Raw genomic sequence first — 16,121 nt, forward strand, 5'->3', positions numbered from 1 at the left:
CATATATTTATATGTATATATTCTTATTCCATTCCTTTACTTAGATTTGTGTGTATTAGGTAGTTGTTGTGGAATTGTTAGATTACATGTTAGATATTGCTGCACTGTCGGAACTAGAAGCACAAGCATTTCACTACACTCGCAATAACATCTGTGAACAAAAGGATTTGAGTTCCTGTATGTTATCACAATCACACCATGAGTAGTAACCATGAAACATACACCCCTGCCCTTCTTCTTCCCGGGGAGATATTTATTCCTGTCTGAATTGAGAACCCAACTGGCTGTACTGACTCAAACAGTATATCCTGAGAGAGCCATGTTTCCATGAAACAGAGTATGTTACAATCCTTGATGTCTCTCTGGAAGGAAATCCTCGCCCTCAGCTCGTCAACTTTATTATCCAGAGACTGACCTTTAGTGAGTAATATACTCGGAAGCAGTGGGTGGTATGCGCGCCTCCTAAGTCGGACTAGAAGTCCACTCCTTGTACCTCTTTTAAGCCGGCGATGTTTTGGGTCAGCCTCTGAAATCAGTTAAATTGCCCTGGAGGGTACGAACAAAGGTTCCGAATCGGGAAAGTCGTATTTCTGGTCGTAATGCTGGTAATGCCGGCTGTGTGTAATAACAACAAAACAATTCTGCCCTAATAATGTAAGAAATGACACATTAAAAAAACGAAATACTGCAAATTGCCTAGGGGCTAGAAACTCGGCTTCCCTCTCTATCGGTGCCATTTTGGCTAGGGGCTAGAAGCTTGGCTGCCCTCTCTATCGGCGCCATTTTGCCTTGGGGCTAGAAGCTTGGCTGAGAGACGAATCTATATTTGGCGGATGCCAGGAGAACGCTACCTGCCCAAATGCATAGTGCCAACTGTAAAATTTGGTGGAGGAGGAATAATGGTTTGGGGCTGTTTTTCATTGTTCGGGCTAGGCCCCTTAGTTCCAGTGAAGGGAAATCTTAATGCTATAGCATACAACTACATTCTAGACGATTCTGTGTTTCCAACTTTGTGACAACAGTTTGCGAAAGGCCCTTTCCTGTTTCAGCATGACAATTACCCCCGTGCACAAAGCGAGGTCCATAAATTAATGGTTTGTCGAGATCTGTGTGGAAGAACTTGATTGACCTGCACAGAGCCCTGACCTCAACTCCATCGAACACCAGGCCTAATCGCCCAGCATCAGTGTCCGACCTCACTAATGCTCTTGTGGCTGAATGGAAGCAAGTCCCCACAGCAATGTTCTAACATCTAGTGGAAAGCCTTCCCAGAGTAGTGGAGGCTGATATAGCAGCAAAGGGGAGACAAACTCCATATTAATGCCCATGATGTTGGAATGAGATGTTCGACGAGCAGGTGTCCACATACTTTTGGTCATGTAGTGTATGTATCATACATTTAATAGCTTTTGGGTAATAAGAGCAGGTAGCGGTATCCCACCAACCGCTTGTCTATTCGGTTGGTGGGATACTTTGGAGTCGCTTTTCTTCTGAGGACACTCCCTGCTACCACTGTCCGACGTCACCGGCTAGGAGTGGATGTCTCTGTTATAAAACACATGGAGAATTAAGGACAGGGGAAGGCTGAACGAAAAACGTATTTTTTTCCAACTTTATTATAAGCAAACGTATGGCAGAATAATTTAAGTTGTCCTGTTTTTGAAAGCACACGGATGACGCGTTTTTCCGTTTTGGGATGTAGGCTAACGTGAGATTGGTGCGTTTTTTCTTGTGTTTTTCTTTCGTCAGAGAGAAATAACAGTATTCCTGCCTTGCGGATTGGAGTGTAAATCCGCCATATTCGGCTTTACCACGTCCGGGAGTCGAGCAATTGGAAATAAAGCGAACACGTTTTTCATGTATTTTCTCATCGAATGGATTATGGGACTATTAGGATACGAAGACATGCTTTAAAAAAATATGTGAAGAGGATGACTTGGCAAGAATGAGAATGCTTATCACATAGAACATTACGTATGATTGTTTTAAACGGTGCTGATGATCATATTTAGAAGGAAAATTAGTCTACCCAATTAGAATTTCTGACATTTAGTTAACTCCCCGAGCCACTGTTTGCTGCCTGACAGTCCGTCAGAAAGCGAAGCGAAACGGGGGGGGGGCAACAATTTCTCAAATAGCCTATACATTTTCCTCTCCCCCCAGGCTATGCCACTTTATAACGCGTCCATGTTTTTTTTGCAGCTGTAATGGCGTGGTTTGATATCCGTTAATTGTTATTTATCGCAACTGGAATCTGCGTAGTGCATAAAGAAGGAGGAAAGGTAATTTTAAAAGAATGACCCTAGACGCCATAATGGCGTGTTGCCTAAGCGAGGAGGCGAAAGAATCCAGGCGGATCAACGACGAGATCGAAAGACAGCTCCGCCGGGATAAGAGGGATGCTCGCCGGGAATTGAAGCTGTTGCTTCTCGGTAAGCTAGTGGTGATGATGAGTGATGAAAATAAAGGCGAAAATTAATTTTGGGTGGTGCTGCGCAAGCTACTCCTGAAAACCAGACTAACTTTGTTGCCAAATTGTAGCAGTTCTATCAATCTCAAGTGTTCCAAAGCAATTGTATTTGAATATTGCTACCATTTAGAAAACAAAAAACATCGCACGAACCATCCAACTATTCATTTCATTACGTAGTAACTAGGATGATAGACTTGTGGTGTCAGTCTGTTTACGGACGAGGCCAAAGTCTAGGCGTTTTATTGGTAGCAATTACAGGGTCGAGAAATCCTGCGCTAAACATGCGTTTACCTGCACTGTGCACTACATATAACACAGGTAGACGTTCTTGACTGTTTCGAGTCGGAACGTTTGGCCCAACAATCTGTGCACGCGACTCTCCCACGTCTCTGAATAAGAGCCTTTTTTTAAAGGTACACTCTGGGATACAGCTTTCTGTTCAATGGTAATTTCAATTCCTGACATTTAACCTACCCATTTGGCCCATGAATAATATAATTTATGAATGCTTAGCACAGCTGTCTTTTTCTATCACACCCCCAAAATATAAAGGTTTATTCGTGTTTACAAACATGAAGACCTTAAGCAAGAAATAGGCTAATACCTTCAAAATATGTTTAAAGCGATCATGTAGATGTCATGGATTGTCAGTCCTTGCATCTAGAGCTATGTCTATGAATTTGAGAGGGGTTACATTTCCCCAGCTCCATCCCTCAGCTTCTGTATAGGCCTATATCAGGAAAAGTGGCAGGGAAAACGTTTTGTTAATTTTTTAATCCTAGAATGTAGGTTTAATGGACCATCTTTTACTAAGTTAGTATTCATTATTCAAGTCTGTCTGTTTTGATCTGTTTTGGATATAGGCCTGGCATACTGTATGATGAAAGTTACTTATGTAAAAAGCTGGGTTGTAAATGGACTTGGTTTGAAATGGGCCGATGTCATCAAATCAACTCCTAGCTGCCTGAACTGAAAGCCAGCTCTGGGTCAGTAAACTGCATTTTCCTCACACTTTCTGCACGGCAGCAGCCGCAACAATTCTTTGAAATGCAGTATTGGTAATTCACAGAAGAAACAGGTCATTGTGAGGGGTCATTACTAACACACTAACAGTGATCGTTCACTTTAGTTTTAGGGGTGTATCGAAGCAGTCCAACAGTTGTTAAACGACTCTGTCACCAAATGAGTTTGGGGAGTGCATATACAGTGAACTTTAGCATTGTTGACATTTTTGCATCATTAAGAAGAATGTAGCTCAGTTAGCCAGGATAGCAATAGTGTGCAATTGCAGCTCACAATTCAGTGTGTTCCTGCATGTGGGCATTCCTTGCTAGCTAGCGGGAGCGACACCGGTAGACAGTGTCCTTTGCTCCTACCTGCCCTCACCGTCGTTAACAGAATTGCAGGAAAACAGTGCCTGATTGGCGGGAGCGAAGGACACTGTCTATCGGTCGCCTCCCACTAGCACAGCAGGGGGAGGCTGGGGCAACACGGTGTGTTAGCTAGCTTGATAGTTAGCGACACCATGTGCTTGCTAGTTAACTAGCACACGGTGTTACCCTCGCCTCACGCTTGCTGTTTGCCAGAGTCCTCCTTAGGACTAGCTGGCTAAGCTAGCACACAGTGTCCTTCACTCCCGCCTGCCGAAAACTTGCCTTCGCAGTCGATAACAGAACTGCGTGAAAACGGTGCCGAACAGCCTTGGGGCGAAGGACACTGGCTACCCATGTACTGCTAGCTAGCTACCATTGTCGGTTCTGCCCTTTCTTCTGGCATTCAACATTATTGTGCATTAACACCACCTACCGTACTGGAGAGCTTCCGCCTGTCCAAACTTAACATGTACCAATAGAAGTATAAAACGCCCTGAATTGCAGAACATAATTGCAGCCTTCTCCAGAATAATAGGTTCCTAAGTCGCTGTAAGTCACTTTGGATAAACACTTCTGCTAAATGGCGTAGTTGTATTATTATTATTATTATTATTATTATTATTATAACTATACTAGAGCATTGGCCATGTGTCAGTTTCCTTACTTGAATGCAACCCCTCATACACCACTCAGAATACAGGGGGTCTCTAGAACCAGGCAAACCCTATACAGTTCTGACACTCTACGTTGAGTGCAAACAGGTGGGGCCTCAGTCTGCTCATTGGCTCTTTGTCATCACAGAATAATTTTATTCCATTTGAATTTAAAATTCTGAAATGTAAAAATGTAATTTGTGTTCACTTCCTGAATTGACTGCCTTTAATTGAAATTGAGCCCAACCTTGCCTTAAAAGCGTCCACATGCTTCCCAGCCAAAACAGTTCAGAAGAGTTTGTGCATGTATTATGAGGACGTTTTGGACTTTAGTGAGGGTTTTTTTCGGCTGTACAGGCACACCATTTTTCTTTCTAGAGGTAAGCCAAAGTTTGGAGCTGAAGTCTACGCCCATTCGTTGGTGATTGGTCAACCGTAGTGATTCTTCAGTAAATTCTTTGTGGTCATTCAACGAGAGACTTTTTATGCACGTTTTCATTGGGAAATACTGCACCAAACATCTTAGTTAGATGAAAAATTGCATGACTAAGATCTCCTCTGCAAAATGATGACAGATTAATGACCGATTCTTAGATTCATTCAGACTATTTTGAGGAACTGTATACTGGCTACGGCATCTCAAAATGGACAAACGATACTATTGCAATTTTTTCAGTTTTTCAAGCGAAGGTCTTTAAGAGAGTTTGCCTGCACACTCGTTCGGTTCACCTAGACGACTTTGACTAACCGCCAGCCGAACTGAAGAATGCCGACGCCTTACCTAAAGTATCTTAATGGGACCACCCCTAAAGCAGTCTGTGAATTCAGGTGGGATCCTGGGTAACATGTATTCTATCACATACCATTGGACTGTCTGGTGCAAGTGTATAGGATTCTTCAGATGCATAATATAAGAACATCAATATTATAATAGAAAGCACTATAAATTAACTGTATTATGTTAGGCTACTTCATTATTATTTTATTTATCCTTGACCATCATTTGTGTTGTCTACAGCTACACGTCCTCATAGAAAGTAGATGCACAATTCACAGTAAAAAGAAATGCAAGCAGTCTGTCTATGATGTAATATTTCCAAAGTTGCGTTAGTTCCCTAAAAAATGACTTGTGTCAATGTTATGATGTAATCCGTGTGAGAGAAGCTGGTAGAGTGATGGGGGAAGAGTGCTGCCTGGGGAAGAGTGCTGCCTGGATACAGGCCAGCCTTATTCTGTGTTCGTAACCAAGTGGGAATTTACCACATACGACTAGGAAAAATCCACTTGAACGACCCTCCAACTGGTAATTACTAGTGGGAAACTCGTCGATCATCCCTGAGCTCCGATTTCACCCACGTGCGGAACTCAAATGTCACCTACTAAGGAAATGACCTCAAACAGCATTTTTGGCAGTTAAATGTAACAAAACAGTATTTATAAAAAGCAAACTATAAATGTTTTTTTTTTACTCTTTAAATTGCTTACAAGCTGGATAGCTGTACATTTAGGTTATGGTTTACGCATCTTGTTGGCCGTTAGTCAATCAGCATTTATCAATGACTTCAAAGCACCAACTGCATCCAACTGGTATTTACAACTTCACAACTGGTAAATCCCAACTCCCACTTGTTGACAAATGGAGCATTAGAACACAGTACTGGTCTCTATGGTTTAGGCCTGATTTACCTGCTGCTCTGTTTGTGACAATCACATCAATGCTCTATAGACATTGGTGTAAAGTGCTTAAATAAAAATACTTTAAAGTACTACTTAAGTCGTTTTTTGGGGTATCTGTACTCTACTTGAAGTATTTATATTTTTGACAACTTTTACTCCACCACATTCCTAAAGAAAATAATATACTTATTATTCCATTAATTTTCCCAGACACTCAAAAGTACTCGTTATTTGAATGCTTAGCAGGACAGGGAAATGGTCCAATTCACACACTTATCAAGAGAACATCCCTGGTCATCCCTACTGATGATCTGGTGGACTCACTAAAAACGCATGCTTAGTTTGTTAATTTTGTTTGAGTATTGGAGTGTTCCCCTATTTATCTGTAAATGTAAACAAAAACAACAAGAAAATGGTTCCGTCTGGTTAGCTTAATATAATTAATTTGAAATGATTTATACTTTTACGTTTGATGCTTAAGAATATTTGTACATTTACTTTTGATACTTAAGTATATTTAAAACCAAATACTTTTACTCAAGTAGTATTTTACTGGGTGACTTTCACTTTTACTTGAGTCATTTTCTATTAAGGTATCTTTTACTTTTACTCAAGTATGACTACTGGGTACTTTTTCCACCACTGTATATAGACCAGTGGTTCCCAAACTGTGGGTCGGTACTCACTTGTGGGTCACGGCAGGGGTCCGGGTGTGTCGCGGGATGCCATTTTTTTTTGTGTGCATTTCAAAAACAAATATATTTTGTTATTTAAAAAAAATATAAATTTAAGTGTGAACTTAAATGACTAAAATCAAAAAAAGTATGTAGAAAAGATAAGGGACTTTTTAAAAGCTAGACAATCAGGCCCCGTTGATTTTGTTATAATGTTCGAGCATTAGCTATGTCAAAATGCATAGAATTTGCTTAAAAACTGCTAAATTCTCTCAGCTCCATGCCAACATGTTTAGAATTGCAGGAAATTAGCTTTAAAAATGCATTTTCCCTCTGATGCCAGATTGATATTTTTTACTTATTATTTGGTCTGTGTATGTTTTTTCACTGCTCAACCCTTATGGTTGGTTGCGACTCAAAAGACACCTCAATTGGTGGGTCATGAAGCAAAAAAGTTTGGGAACCCCTGATATAGACTGCCACCTCACCCCACATATAAACTAGTCCAGTCGCCAACATTGGAACAACATATTCCCCATCCTCTAAACTCCAATCTAATCACTAGTATCTCAGCAAGCTAAATTAAGTGCAGGTAATCTTCGGTCTTTACAAGATCAGTGTGGTTCTAACTCCATTTCCCAACATGCTGTATGTATGATCCCAAAACATTGTAGCTTTCTCTACAACTGACGACAACTGTGTCCCTAATGGCACTCTATTCACTTTACAGTGCACTTTCATTTTTTTTTTTTTGACATTGGTCAAAATAAGTGCACTATAACAGGAATAGGGAGACATTTGGGACACATCCTGAGTAATTCATCATTATGTTGTCCCTGTGTAGAACTAGTATAGGATATTAAATCAGTTGTGGTTTGATGGAGATACCTCATTATGTTGTCTCTGTGTAGAACTAGTATAGGATATTAAACCAGTTGTGGTTTGATGGAGATAAGATACCTCATTATGTTGTCTCTGTGTAGAACTAGTATAGGATATTAAACCAGTTGTGGTTTGATGGAGATAAGATACCTCATTATGTTGTCTCTGTGTAGAACTAGTATAGGATATTAAACCAGTTGTGGTTTGAGGGAGATAAGATACCTCATTATGTTGTCTCTGTGTATCAAATCAAATTCTTAGTCACATGCGCCAAATACAACATGTGTTGACCTTACAGTGAAATGCTTACTTACAAGCCCCTAACCAGCAATGCAGTTTAAAAAATATGAATAAGAAATAAAAGGAACAAGTAATTAAAGTACAGCAGTAAAATAACAATAGCGAGACTATATACCGGGGCTACCGGTACAGAGTCAATGTGCGGGGGCACCAGTTGGTCGAGGTAATATGTACATGTAAGTAGAGTTATTAAAGTGACTATGCATTGATAATAACGGAGAGTAGTAGTGGTGTAAAAGAGGGGTGGTCAATGCAAATTGTCTGGGTAGCCATTTGATTAGATGTTCAGGAGTCTTATGGCTTGGGGGTAGAAGCTGTTTAGAAGTCTCTTGGACCTAGACTTGGCGTTCCGGTACCGCTTGCTGTGCGGTAGCAGTGAGAACAGTCTATGACTAGGGTGGTAGAGGTACATTTAGGTTCTGTTGAGGACCCTTGTAAAGGATCTCTCCAGGATCATTATCTAGAGCTCACATCACAATAGTTATTGTATCCATAGAGATGTTGTTCTTGGTCACTGACCAGGCCAAGAAATCGAAGGAGCTGGCAGGAGCAGCTGGGAAAGGAGATTGAGAATGTGTGTGTCTAAATGTGAATAGGGCTGTAATAGGTGATTATGGATTTTGGTTTGTTTGTCTTGACTCTGGGTCAGATGCTATCCTTGTCTGGATATAGTGCCTCGCACTTCTTCAATTACCCATTCCATTTCCAAGATGGCGTAGCAGTCAGACATCTTTGTCTTCGTCTTGTGTCCCGTGTATTTATCTTTTATCTGTTTATATATCTATTGTATTATTGACTGTATGTTTGTTTACTCCATGTGTAACTCTGTCTTGTTGTTGGTGTCACACTGCTTTGCTTTATCTTGGCCAGGTCACAGTTGTAAATGAGAACTTGTTCTCAACTAGCCTACCTGGTTAAATAAAGGTGAATTTAAAAAAAACATGTATTCCTTCCTTCCCCATCCTCAGCTCACCCCTCTCCCCTTTTACCAGGTACTGGAGAGAGTGGGAAGAGCACCTTCATTAAACAGATGAGAATCATCCATGGTGCCGGCTACTCAGAGGAGGACAAGCGAGGCTTCACCAAGCTGGTGCACCAGAACATATTTACTGCCATGCAGTCCATGATCCGTGCCACAGAGACCCTAAGGATCCCTTACAAATATGAGCACAACAAGGTAAGGAGGGAAAGAGGGAATGGAAGTATGTGTGTGACAGTGAGAATGAGAGAGATCTGTTAATGAGAGTAATCTCCTCCTTTATGCTATCTTTCATGGAACAGTCGTCCACAATCACATCCTGTCTGTTTTGGCACTTCCTATGTCTTCCTGTCACGCTCATCCAACCCCCTTCCATGTCATCCAGCCAAGGGTTTGTGTGTGAGTGAGAGGAAAGTCATCTGGTGTACTAAACCTAATTCTGCCTATTCGTTTGACCAAATAGTGGTGCTATACCCTTCTGGTTACAAAAATTTGGGTCTGCAGAAAAGAAAGTTCTCAAGTCACATCTAGAACTGCAGGTAATTCCACATGAAACTGGCCAATAGAGGAACTGAGACCCATCTGTTATCAACTGGCCAGGTCTCATTTGAATCCCTAGGCCTGGTGTGACATCTGACCATGTAGTCTCATGTTGTTATTTGAGGATCGGATGGTTCCCTTATGTATGTTCAGTGGTTTCTGTTGTTTGTTAGTGTTCATATAGTCTTATTGATTAAATCACAAGTGGCCTGTATTGTATATGAAGCCTGTGGTATTTTCTTGTTGTGCTGGCTTAACGATTGGATACTTTCAACAGGGGGCAGTAGCATGTCATTCCCAGGTTGTCACTAGGAAAAAACAATCACTTCCTTTTTGGGTTTTGGTAACAAGGTACAGTAGAAATAAGTCATGAGGTGAGGCCAGATAAGGAAGTGAAGACAGTCACGTGACATAGGGGAATTAATTTTCCTTTTTGTAAGTATCATTAGAACGTGATACTTCTGGAGTTGGGCTATGTGGTAGCTTCATATTAGGCCCTAAGAGTCATCTGTGGAACGGCATAGTGAAAGAAAAAGGCTGCGTTTTAGGTCATTTTTTTGCAGGCTGTGCATCTCAGAAGATTCCTATATGATATTATTGGACTTCCTGAGACGTTAATTAAACACCTCCCCTGGAGTCATGGGATCTGATCATCTGTGGACTACAATTGCAAAATAGACCACCTGGAACGCGTCCATACTCATCAACCGTCAAGATTGCCTGCCTCTGCCTGGGTTATGCTTTAGTCCCATTTCAGACACATAGAACCTTGAATTGATGCCATTTAATTGATATGTTTGTTTCTGTCGACTGAAAGTCTAACCTGGAGGTTAAACCTTAATCAGTTTTTTTTCTCTCTCAGGGCAACGCTAACGTGGTCCGAGAGGTGGATGTGGAGAAAGTCAGCACGTTGGTAAACCCCTACATAGACGCCATCAAGTGTTTATGGAACGATCCAGGCATCCAGGAAGCTTACGATAGGAGACGGGAGTACCAGCTGTCGGACTCTACCAAATAGTGAGTAAATGAGATCTCTAACTCTACTTATGAAGGCCATTCCTGCGAGTTGCTAACTTCAATCCCAGACAGACAACTTCAATGGTCACGATGTTATAAATACTGTACTTTATCTATGGTCAAATAGTTAGTAAATACAAGATTTCATGGTCGACTGTTCCCTAGGCTGCCAACTTAAAATGTCCGACCATGTCTTTGGTCATTTTTTTCTATACTTTCATATATTATCATCACCTGTCAGTGGGCACAATACTTTTTTTGTCTCCGTAGTTACATGAATGCGCTGGACCGGATCGCAGAGGCCTCTTACCTTCCCACCCAACAGGATGTGCTGAGAGTTAGGGTCCCCACTACGGGCATCATCGAGTACCCCTTTGACCTCCAGAGTGTCATCTTCAGGTATGCCAACCTTCAAGCTCACTGGGCTATTCTATTCTAACAAAGGAACAATGGAATAGAATGACACCCTGAGATGAAGGATTGTCTCAGTTCTACAGTTCTACACTAACCACTGATTATATGTACTATTCCACTTCCATAATGATGTAGTGGGGAGAACAGACCAGTGGGTAGAGCTCTATCAATTGATGTTATATTCTTGGGGTATCTACCCTCAGTGGCCAGTTAATTAGGTACACCCATCTAGTACCGGGTTGGACCCTACCTTTTCCTCCAGAACAGCCAGAGTTCTTCAGGGGATGGAAACGTTGCTCAATTGGTATCAAGCAACCTAATGTGTGCCAGGAAAACATTCCCTTCACCATTACACCAGGCAGGATGGGGCTATGGACTCCTGCTGCTTACGCCAAATCCTGACTCTGCCATCAGCATGATGCAACAGGAACCGGGATTCGTCAGAACAGGTGATGTTTCTCCACTCCTCCATTGTCCAGTGTTGGTGATCACATGCCCACTGGAGCCGCTTCTTGTTTCTAGCTAATAGGAGTGGAAGTCTGTGTGGTCGTCTGCTGCAGTAGCCCATCTGTGACAAGGACTGGCCAGTTGGGCATTCCGAGATACAGTTCTTGACACCACTGTTGTAGTGTGCTGGTATTTTCACAATTCTCGCCATTCTCCTTCAACCTCTCATTAACGAGATATTTTCGACCACAGGACTGCCGCTGACTGGAAGTTTTTTTTTTTTCTTTTTTCGCAGCATTCTCTGTAAACTCTAGACACTGTTGTGCATGAAAAGCCCAGAAGACAGAGAGTTTCTGAGATACTGGAACCAGCGTGCCTAGCACTGACGAACATACCACGCTCAGGTCACTCATTTTGCCCATTCTAATGTTCAATTGAACAGTAAGTGAATGCCTCGATGCCAGTCGGTCTGCTTTTATATAGCATCCCAAGACCACATGAGCACTGTCTGTAGGAGTGAACCGTTTTGGCAATGGGGTGGTGTACCTAATAAATAGTGTGTAGTACCAGCTTGGAAGTTCACTAAATCAATGATCATGTAGCGAACACGAATAGGACCTACAGTATATTTCCATGCCAACTCGAGTGGTACTCAAGTCATCTGCACCTAACGTTGCTCCTCTGTTCCTATGACAGGATGGTGGACGTGGGGGGTCAGAGGTCAGAGAGGAGGAAGTGGATACACTGCTTTGAGAATGTCACATCCATCATGTTTCTGGTGGCACTAAGCGAGTATGACCAGGTGCTCGTAGAATCTGATAACGAGGTGAGCGTTGTTATTAACAACTGTACGTCTATTTAACACACACACACACACACACACACAACAAGGCCAGTGTTATGGGTGGGCCTTAGGGGGTCTGCCCTACCGTACTTCCTTGCTTGTCCAAATAAAATATTTAATCATTTTTTACTGAGACGAGCGATGACAAAGACTCAATCTCAGATAAAGCATCAAAGCGAGCTAAACAGCGCCCCTGTCTCAGTATGTGTAGCCCATGTATCTGATGCTGTCTGGCTAAAAAGGGTTATGGCATGTCATACTCTTTTTGGAGTACTCTTTTTGGCCATAAAGCATCAGGTACATGGGATATTTTATTTAACCAGGCAAGTCAGTTAAGAACAAATTCTTATTTACAGTGATGGCCGACTGGGGAACAGTGGGTTAACTGCCTTGTTCAGGGGCAGAACGACCTTTTACCTTGTCAGCTCGGGGATTTGATCTAGCAACCGTTCGGTTACTGGCCCAACGCGCTAACCACTAGGCTACCTGCAGCCCTGGATATATATAGTAAGACAGAGGGGTGCTGTATCGCTCGCTCAGATGCTTTCTCCAGTGAGTTTCAGATACTTGCGAATTAAAGGAATGCTGGCCGTTTCACAGGATGCTGTTCAGATGCTGGAATGATTTTGGACGAACGTGCGAAAGTAACCTACTTTTTGAAGGGATTTGTTTGACAATCAGATGAGAAAATTGACTGGTTGTGTTAATGCCACATTAAAAAGGTAATACATTTTTACAGTTAATTGACATGTCTTTTACTATTAAACCCATAAAAAAAACAGGCGGTCCCGTGAAGAAAAAAATGAAATAAAAAAACCTTCCCCACCTATGGAAATCAAATGCCCGTCCAAATGATTCGTTCTGGCGCTGGCCCTGACACACACACAAAGTTAACAGCAGCACTTTGCATAAAGTTATATAATTTGACAATAGGACCCCCAATAATATCCAAAAAAGTAAGTTAAATACAGGTCTCTGAAACGTTGTACAATTCTGTCACTCAAATTACATTATTACAATGGACAAAATGATGTGAATATCTGAATATGGTCTTCTCTCTCAACTATGGTGTATTAGAGGCACACCTCTGCACTTTTGAAGGTGAAGGGCTTTTCCTTATTAAAATAATGAAGATAAGTGCTTTTTCCAGCTAGACTTCCCTTCCATTTGGAAAGCAGTTGTAAATGACTCCTGCAGCTGTTTTGAATACAGCCTCGGGGCGACAGAACTTCCTCGAAGGCACACCATCTGTTTGTTCCCAGCAGTTTCCAGCATGCTCTTGGTTTTTTCACTGCCTGTGTCCTTGGGGGAAATAACTGAGACCATTAAAACATCATGGTGACGATACAATAGAAACAGCATAAGACCTGTTGGTTGGATGTAAAGCTGTGAAATTTGATTGTTTTGTCACCTGTACTTCAGACCTCCATGCAAATCTGAGAATTGTGAGACCTGAAAGATTGCTTGTGGAGCACTGCACACAAATGAGCAGAGATTTGTGACAATACTCTTGTCTAAATGGATATGGCATCATAAAATGGACTTTGTGGATCACTTTAGGTGCGGTGTGTATCTAGCAGTGAATGTAAAGGTTAAAAGAAAGTACATAGCAGCCCAGTGGTGAAATGAAAAGGCATCTGGAGGCCATCTCTCTCTCTCTGATTTAAAGCCTGTACTTAACGGGATAGTGTAGCTGAACTATCCCTTTTTAATGAAAGCAGCTGGACTTAAACTGTGTTCTTCTACTCTCGTTTCTCTCTCAGAACCGAATGGAGGAGAGTAAAGCCTTGTTCAGGACCATCATCACATATCCCTGGTTCCAGAACTCTTCCGTCATCCTCTTCCTCAACAAGAAGGACCTCTTGGAGGAGAAGATCATGTACTCCCACCTGGTCGACTACTTCCCAGAGTTTGACGGTGAGTGGCCTCTGGGGAAAAATATAGTTCCTTTTTACTTAAAGCCCATGAGTATAATGGTTTATAACTTGTTAAAAGCATTTGAGCCTCTTTATAATGTGTAATAACAAGGCTTATAATATGTTTATGTCTCTAACATAGGTCCCCAGAGAGATGCCCAGGCTGGCCGCGAGTTCATCCTGAAGATGTTTGTGGACCTGAACCCAGACAGCGACAAGATCATCTACTCCCACTTTACCTGCGCCACAGACACGGAGAACATCCGCTTTGTGTTTGCTGCTGTCAAAGACACCATCCTGCAGCTCAACCTGAAGGAGTACAACCTGGTGTGAAACCATAGAGTTCAAATACTAGAAGGGACTTCAGCATGAGCACAGCAAGGCTGGGGCCCAGAGACCTTTCTCCAACTTACTCTATGTCAAATCTGTGAAGAAAAAAATGGTTGCATAATATTAATTTATTGCCATTGTTGACCCTTTTTTCTATTTAAAAGAACATGATTGAAGGATTTAGGGGGTTTGAAGGTCACTGTTGGATGTGTAAAGCACAGTTCCTCCAATTATTCTAATTGTTTTTAGCTTTATTTTTTAAGACACTCAATGTGACTGCTGGGTTCTGTCCAATGCCTCTGAACTTGATTCCAAGGTGCTCCCGCCATTTAGTTTTTGATTCGATCTAGTCGGTCCATTCCAGCGCCAGTCTGTGGCCCCACTCTCCTGCTTGTCAACTAAGACCTCTGGAGTTCTAATTCATGAATGAACACATTTTTCTTCCCCTGACAGGGTGAAAAGTGTTGACACTGTGATTTCTTAAAATGATTGTTTTGATTATTGCATCCACTTTGTACACGTCAAACGGTACTAATCAGCCACACGGTAGGGCAGGAGGTCAGTCATTTAACTGGGCTGTATAGTGAGGGGGCATCATGATGCTCATCACCCATCGCAGTCCCTAGGGTCAGGAGTCAGTTATTTTGGAATCAAGTTGTGCTGTACCAGGCTTTAAGGTCCTATTTATTGCCAATGCCAAAAGGATGTAGCGTTAACTAGAAAGAGTATTGGAGGCAAGACAGGACACAGCCTTTTGAAGGATCCAAGTTTACCGTGCGCACGTGTGACCTTTTTAAAGTGTTTCACCACGTTTTTGGTTAGACTTTTCTCCCCCATCTTGTATTAATTGTTGAATGCCAAAACCACTTGTTTGAGTCAGTAAGCCAAGCCTGACAAAACACTCATTCACTGGAGTCCATAGGGTCGTTGTTGTTAATGCCAATCGTAGTGGCCATTGTGAGGATATGATAATACTATTGACAGTAGAAGCTGAACTCCGCTAGTGACCGGTTGTGAGTATGTGGACGGTTGTAACCATAAGCCCCTTTTTATTAAAGGCTTGAGTTTGGTAATCCTTACAAAGTATGAAATTGTTATTTTATTTTGCCCAGACAGAGGCAGGGACTGGCTGATGGAGGACCTTGCGCTACTGATGGGTGACAGTCAGATGTGAGAATCTGCCTTTGAAAGAGGTTATTCTCTTGTAGAGGGGCTGCTAGTCTTCTCTCACTGCCTGGACTGAGCTGAGCAACCACAATGCAGCTGTGTCCTTTTGTTGTACGATCACAGCACGGCTGTCCGACTGTTTTAGTTTGTTAGCAGTGGAGATGATTAGTTGTTTCCCACGTTAAAGGGGGCGGAGCATTGAGCACGATTTGTACCTAAGTAATCCCTCACTTCTCAGTGGCTCTGACCCCCAGTTATTTCTCTGAGTATATATATTTGTAACAATGCCCTAAGCCTGTAATTGACATTGAGGCATAGTGCAATTATGAATGCTATAATCATTGTACATCTCTCTTATTTATCTATACAGTTGAAGTTGGAAGTTTACATACACTTAGATTGGAGTCAATAAAACTCAATTTTTCAACCACTCCA

The 16,121-nt window shown here is 41.9% G+C and overlaps 1 protein-coding gene across 1 annotated transcript; it reads left to right on the forward strand.

The window, feature by feature from the left end:
* Window positions 1-1,486: 1,486 nt before the first annotated feature.
* On the forward strand, window positions 1,487-16,121 carry LOC110525384 (guanine nucleotide-binding protein G(q) subunit alpha). Its single transcript, XM_021605448.2, has 7 exons — window positions 1,487-2,432; window positions 9,025-9,209; window positions 10,414-10,568; window positions 10,839-10,967; window positions 12,126-12,255; window positions 14,037-14,190; window positions 14,332-16,121. Exons 1-7 carry the CDS (start codon window positions 2,297-2,299, stop codon window positions 14,520-14,522), a joined length of 1,080 nt encoding a protein of 359 aa, XP_021461123.2. The 5' UTR covers window positions 1,487-2,296; the 3' UTR covers window positions 14,523-16,121.

Source organism: Oncorhynchus mykiss, chromosome 6, assembly GCF_013265735.2.
Source record: "Oncorhynchus mykiss isolate Arlee chromosome 6, USDA_OmykA_1.1, whole genome shotgun sequence".
In the NCBI taxonomy this organism is placed as follows: domain Eukaryota; kingdom Metazoa; phylum Chordata; class Actinopteri; order Salmoniformes; family Salmonidae; genus Oncorhynchus; species Oncorhynchus mykiss.